The 7525-nt window shown below is 39.5% G+C and overlaps 1 protein-coding gene across 1 annotated transcript; it reads left to right on the plus strand.

Annotated features, from left to right (window-relative positions):
• Window positions 1–2594: 2594 nt before the first annotated feature.
• LOC147858253 (uncharacterized) lies at window positions 2595–6553 on the plus strand. Its single transcript, XM_087327440.1, has 4 exons — window positions 2595–3656; window positions 4180–4476; window positions 4977–5120; window positions 5295–6553. Exons 1-4 carry the CDS (start codon window positions 2610–2612, stop codon window positions 5964–5966), a joined length of 2160 nt encoding a protein of 719 aa, XP_087183566.1. The 5' UTR covers window positions 2595–2609; the 3' UTR covers window positions 5967–6553.
• The last annotated feature ends 972 nt before the right edge of the window (window positions 6554–7525 follow it).

Genomic DNA, 7525 nt, shown 5'->3' on the forward strand with positions numbered 1-7525 from the left:
GGTAATATGTCATTTGCACCTCATGGGGAGTTAATCACATCCCCATGGGTGTTTAGTCTTTGAATTAACTTTGATCACCTAATTTATTTCTTGTTGGTAAGCCTTAGATTAAGAAAATCCAAATTTTAGTCAAAGGGAAGAAATTTGTCTATATACACGTAGCACTAGGCTAACCAAGTATTCATTTGAGCACATACCAACATTGTTTATGTCCATGTGATGCAATTTGTATAGAGGATATGAGAGCAAGTTGTGCATACTGTTTATGGGGAAGGCTCTATGATCTTCGAATGGAAGCCATTACTCATAATAGAGCTTCAATTACCATGGGTGTTGCCCCTACTTTTGCTCTAATGATTTGGCTTAGTATTGATAACCCTAAACCCTCTCAGGCACAAAGTACTCCCTCTTTTGTATGGGCACCATATTCTAGTAGAGAGCAAATATGGGTTACTTATGTCTTCTCAATTATTGTTAGCATAGAAAGGATAGACTCGGCTCTCAATTTAATCACTTGTTTTGTTTGGGGGTCAAAGAGGTGGGAGACATATTTGAGGCTTAACCTTAGAAACAATTATTGTGTATCTTGCCAAATTATGGGTTTAGTTAGCATAACATTGATGCAAGATCCTATACATATACAAACCAAAGAGCAACCATGGGGTATTGAGTCTCCCCCGCGGCTATCATCAAAACCTCAAGAAGAATGGAGGCTATGGAACTTTGATTATGGTTGATGATAGATCTTGAAATGTAGTTCACAATAGACATTGCCACTTCTAGTAAATGCCTTCTTTTAGAGATTATTGATTGGGGGTTAGCCTTCCGGTTTATTAGCTCTTAAAAGCAGTTGTGTCGTGTTATTTGATGCCAAGACAATGGTTGCACAATTTACATTAGTTGATGGAGATAAGAGACCAATCTTGTCTTCCTCTCTAATAGATATTGGAGATTGCGTCATAATTGTGATATCCATGGAGTCATATTGTATCTACAGAAGTTGAAGGGACTATTGATGCGGCAAATTTGTTCATTGGAACAAGTCGAAAATTCTGTCCTTGATGGAATGTTCATCTTGTCTATTGGTGATTTAAGATGTTCTACTACTCATGTTGGGGACCGGGGTGACACCTCTAAATTGTGGTACCATTGTAGTGTTTTTCACACACATATAATTGTGTGTTTTCAGCAAGACAAAGAGGATAAAATAAAATAGGATTTTTTTCGCCCATTAGGAGGCCAAGTTTGACCAAGGAGCAAATAAACGTATCATGTTTGACATGACTCTTTCCTAAGATGGGGGATGGCTACTACCATATAGTAAAAATTCTCTATATGAAAATACGGATATACTTGCTTAACCTTCGTGGTGGAGATTTGATTGTGACACTTAAGCCGTTGTACTTATTGCAAATTATCTTGTATGCTAAGCATGAGAGAAGTAAAAGAGAGAGAGAGATAGCACATTTAGTGGGACTCAAGAGTTCTGAGAGGACAAGACTAAAGATGGAGAGGATACGTCGAGATAAAGAAAGTGGTACAACGATTTGGTCATTTCAATTCTTAACAAGCGAATAATGGGCAAATAGAAATATTTTAGCAGATTTTTTATCTTGTAGAATTGGCTAGATTTTCGAAATACCGATCAACGTTTTATCCAATGGTTAGAAAACAAGAATTTCAAGGACCGTGCTCAATAATTTATTAGATTGAGGAAAGGAAGTGGGGGGGGGGTTTGAGGGAAGAGGGAGTTCAATGCATACTAGAAGAAGGTCATGGGTTTGGACCCCCTACATAGTTGGAAGGCATATTGTGGCCCGTAGGTAATGTTTGGTCAAAGTATGCACGTTTTTTTGGTAAATCGTTGTTCGGCACATACTAGAAGCTCATGGTTTTGGACTCCTATGTAGTTGTGAGGCAAATTGTAAGTGATGCTTGGTCGGATTCGAACATCAATATATGGGTTTGTTAACTTCACGTCTCGGGGCATTTGCCATTACTTCTAGTCTCTTTAGGCAGTAGCCTTGGTAAATGAGAGAGAGAGAGAGAGAGAGAGAGAGAGAGAGAGAGAGAGAGAGAGAGAGAGAGAGAGGATGCATTTATGAACAAAAAGACATGGTTGGCACTGACTTAGATCAGTGGATTCTATAATGTAAGCCCTAGGATGAGATCTAAAATGAGATTTCCCTTTTTTCTTTTTCTTTTGATATGTTTGTTGTGTGTGTGTAAAAAAGAAGGATCTCTTGAACTTTCTCAAGTCATCATATTGTTTCTCCTCAAATGAACCCCATTTGGTGGTGGTACTAGTCATTAGTAGTATAAAGAGAGAGAGAGAGAGAGTCTCTTTATGGCTACTACTCACCAATTGTGGCTTGGTGACCCATCTTCAATTCTAATGAAAATGCTTGGGTAGCTTTTGTTTGCCTATGGCTTCCATTATGCTCACCATACCTCTCTTTCTCCCTTCAGCTACTAAACTTGCTTCCATTATGCTCACCATAGCTCTCTCTCTCTCTCTCTCTCTCTCAAGCTTAAGCTAATCATATGTTGAAAAACCCACATTATTTGCAGCATTTTGACATAAATACTCTTGTCTAGAGCCAGCAGATATGGGCTGTTTCTCCATTCCGATCGCCTGCGACATTAAGCTCAAGCAGAGATCCTCATCCTCGTCCTCTCATTCGTCGCCTTCTTCTTGTAAGAAAGAAGATGATGATGGCATTGTGTGTGGTAGATCTATTACTACATTCCTACAATCTCCAGCGAGATCGGTTTCTTCTCGGGATGCAAACACTGCCCATCACCAGAATCTGAATGTTGGCAATAGTATAGACATAGGATGCACTGCCCCAACTTTCAGATCAATCTCCTTACATAGCCCCAGATCAATGCTGCTACCTTCTTCCCTCTTTAAAACCTCTAATCATAAACAAAACCACCATTATCAACAAAAGAATGCATGTCTAGACCAACATAGCTTTGGCCATGGTGGCTTCCATCACAACGAAGATGAAGGAAGATTCGTCTTTCATTCTGCTCCCTTGTCCTCAAATCCGGCGATCGAAATGTCGACCCATAAAACCGGACAATTTTTTCCTTTACCATTACCACCGGCATCGAATGAAACCTCGGTCTCCTCCACAATCTCAACAAAATCATCATCATCATCTTCATCATCTTCATCATCTTCATCATCATCATCATCTTCATCATCTTCATCATCATCATCATCATCCATTCCCCCATCCTCTTCTTCATCTTCTTCTTCCCCTCACTCCAAAGCTTCTAACAATCGAGTAGAAGACCACTCTTCTAAAGATCGTAGCACCAAGGCCACCAATGCCCACATTGCTTCAAGCCTTATGCCTTTGCCTCTTCCTCCCTCACTTCCCACATTGACAGAATTCTCATTCGACGAATTGGCAGGGGCATGCCTCAACTTCGCGCCCGAGTTTTATGTGCGAAATGGGGGCATCGGCCCCGTCTACAGAGCCACCATTCGGCATTCTTCCCACAATTCCAAACAACAAAAAGATGAAGAAGAAGAAGAAGAAGAAGATGATGATGATGATGAAGAAGAAGGAAGAGCAAAAGAAGCGGGCCCTCCTCCTATGGAGGTCTCAGTCACAGTTTTGAGCAAATCCCATTCACTTCAAGTAAGACTACATACATATTGATGATGAGATTTTTGGCTATGTTGTTGTTGTTGTTGTTGTTGTTGTTGTTGTTGTTGTTGTTGTTGTTGTTGTTGTTGTTGTTGTTGGATAAGACCAATCTCTCTCCTATGTGGAGAAAATTAGCACACTTTTTTTCCCCTTCAATTATGTTCTCCCTAAGGCCTATAGTGTTAGATGATGTTTCGAACCTCACACATGTTTGGCACTACATCTCGGACAATATGGGAAACAAATCATAGTGGAAATAAGTGTCTCGGACTGCTTGTGACATTTGAGTTTTCTCAATCTTAATCCACATGGATCTTGTGCTGAATGCCAGAAAACTCGTAGCACATGATATGCTATGTCACGAGAAGTTTGAATGCAATATGTTATGTCATGGTACCAATGCTATTTTGGTGTGATGTTTGTGTAATGCTACAACATCATTTTGGTGTGATGTGTTGTCTCATGATTGGTCGAATGGGATATGCTCATGTCTCTTGATTGATTTTGAATGTAGAGGTTTAAGAAGTGGCGTGCCGAGGTGGAGTCTTTAGCTCGACTCAATCATCCAAACCTATGCAAACTCATCGGTTTTACTAGGGAGGACCCCTCTAGGTCCACTCTTCATGATGGCATCGGACTACAAACCCAAAGAGAGAGGCTCCTAGTTTTCGATTATGCGGCCAATGGTAGTTTGGACACCTTGCTATATTGTAGGGAAGGGAAGGCTCCTCTTGATTGGGTGACACGCCTAAAAATTGCAATCGGAGCTGCCGAAGGCCTTGCATTCTTACATGACAGAATGCCGAGACAGGTACCCATGATCCCCACCCCACTTATGTCCAATGTCTTTTTTGCCCATTTCTTTAGTTTTTTAATTGCTCTTGAAAACTTTGTAAATATTGCATAGATGCCTGATAATTTCAAAAATATGCTTGCTTGTGTGCAAAACTTAACAAAAGATGCTCTAGTGAGAGTTCATGCTCCAAGAGACATGAAAAATTAGGAATTAATCTAAAACCTCAACTATGACCGGAAGTACGCTTTTCAATTTCTCGCACATTAAAGCATATTTAGGTAAAGTTTCCCCTACACCCGTTTTTTAGTATCTTGTCCCATGGATGACTTGATGTTTATCACTATTCCTTGGAGATCTGTAGTTTATTTACTTTATACTTAAATACGACTAACCGACACCTTTGACTAAGGGCATTTGGTGACATTTTAGAAAACCACTAAAAGTGTAAGGGTGTAGCTTTACAACCATAAGTGCTAATAATTGATCCTTTTGCTTTTATCCACAATATCATTCAGATTGTTTACAAGCTTTTCAAGACTTTGAATATACAAGTTGATCACAAGTTTAATGCCAAGTTATCCGATTACTATGGGTTTACAACAAAAAGTCAAGAAGAGATTCCATCTTCACTCAACTCGGCTAGCTCTCTAGTGGACCCGGTAAGAAGCAACCTATATCTATTAGGAACAACGGAAAATCTAAAGATGCTAATTACATCATGAATGGAGCTATTAGGTTTATGTTGGCATCAACCCACTCCATTTATGCACACTTACACGAATATGACCCTAACATAAAGTGAGCTAACCTCTAAAACTAATTGGGCATGGTAGGACGATGCATATGTGGCACCGGAGACACGAGCTTGTGGTGATGTGACAGCGAAGAGTAACGTGTGGAGCTTTGGGGTGGTATTGCTTGAGCTCTTGACGGGGCGACAAAACATGGATGAGATGTTCCCCGAAGAAGAAAGGAACTTGGTTCAATGGTGTCGGCCCTATCTGCTAGATCCGAAGAGGCTATATTTAGTGATGGACCCAGAGCTAAAGGGTCGGTACCCGACCAGAGCAGCGAAGACAATCGCGGATTTGGCCTTGTTATGTTTGGCAGAAGATCCGAGGGCAAGGCCAAGTATGAGGAATGTTGTGGGGGTCCTTTCTGCGTATCATGCTAAGTCCATGCAATACAATATGTCCTCGTTACTCCAACATCATAATTCGGCTAACATAAGTAGAAGCCTAAGTTGTAAGACAAAGGCCAGGCTCTCAAAGAGTTATAGCTTGGCTAGTGTTCTAACAAGTCCTGGGAGGATTTTTCCTGATGCCAAAGCATTGGACTTCATACAAGGTCACCATGTTAGCTCGACAATACAATGTCTACCTAATAGGAAATATCCCATCTATCAAGGGAAGGCTAAGTTTTTGTCTGGAGAGATGGTGAGAAGGAGGACCTCCCTCCCTCCAAGCCTTTACTCCCTCTCGGGGGAGATCTTCATGAATCCATAGATAACTCTTTTTCGACTTTTACAACATGTATCATCATTATTGTTATCATTACATAACCTAAGCACCCCAACAATAATGGGCCATCCTCCATGATCCAATGGCTACTTTTGCATGTTGTAACTTGGCATCATACACGTACTCACGCACACACAAACAAACATAAACACAAACACACTTGGGTGTGTTGTATCCATGGTTCCATATTATTCCCTTGACACAAGTTACTCCAATTGGTTTAGAATTGTTGAGGGATCCCAATAGGCAACTGTACACTCTTGGCAACAATCAACATTCTTTTGGTATTATATGCACAACACAAGTTCTGCAATTAGTGTAGAAAGAATTTTGGCCAATAAGACAATGACTCCAAATGGGCAACCACACCACACATTCCTTATGTACACAATTTCCTTTGACTATGTCTAAATGGATGTTGTTACATAGATGATGTGGGTTTATGTAACAATATGTTTGCACATTATTAACTCATCAATGGCAGGCATGCTTCTTTTGGGAGTAGACATGTATCAATTGTACATTACAATATCCTTTCCAAGTACCAAATATAGATTTGCACTTTTTCGTTATTCTTGGTTACATTTTATAAAATAACATGTGTATTTTAATATCACTATTTGAAAGTGATGGTAAAGGAGATGCCCCAAAACTTCTTTCAAAAGTTGTCCTATAACTATATAGATTGTTATCAAGCCATTAAAAGTTGTTTGTATGATAGTTTTATCACATAGTTTAATTTACTCTATCAATAAGTATGTAGGTGCTCATATACGAGGAATCCATTTCATATTTAATCATATGACATAATATATAATCTTAGTCGTTCCCCTTATTGATGGGTGATTTGGCTTATTGTTGATATTTAGTTGTTAACTTGTTAAGAACACAAAACACGTTGTGACTATCTATCCTTCGATATGTGGATTCAAATAACAAAATCTACTAGTTTGGATAACATGGCCTTGAAACTTCTTAGGCTTGTCATATCATTGTCGAGTTTGTGGATGGTGTTGCATAAGGGATCATTATCATCCTCACCAATTAATCTCATCGGCATTGCCTTGTTATAAGAATACTTCTAGACCATCAAAATCACTTTCTTCGATTTTTTGCAAATTGTAGTCTTGTTTTTTTTTCTCTTTTGTCGTACGTTGTCGTGAAGATCCGTCACTACGTGCGGATCGTGAGGCGGAACCATCGGGGTCCTGGACTGGAAGGATTCGAAGTTTGCACTACCTTTAGCGAGAAAGTATTTAAGATAGATTGAAAGAGAGGGAGATTGAGATAAGATAGAACGCTTGACTTTAGATTGAGAGACAAGATTAATACATCACAAAAATGGGATAATGAATTTTCTTCCTCTTAATTTCTTGATTAATACATAGCCCGTTTTTCCTCTCCATCCACTCTTTTATAGATGGCCCCATGCACATGATACCTATGAGGGTGCAAGACATGCATGAGATGCATGTTTGTCATTCGAATTTACATATAAAATGATCAAAGTAAAGCTTTTGAAGATGTGACTTGGCTTAGTGGTA

This window comes from Azolla caroliniana, unplaced genomic scaffold, assembly GCF_043228905.1.
Source record: "Azolla caroliniana isolate FFs.n. ecotype wild unplaced genomic scaffold, voAzoCaro1.0.p SCAF_11, whole genome shotgun sequence".
In the NCBI taxonomy this organism is placed as follows: domain Eukaryota; kingdom Viridiplantae; phylum Streptophyta; class Polypodiopsida; order Salviniales; family Salviniaceae; genus Azolla; species Azolla caroliniana.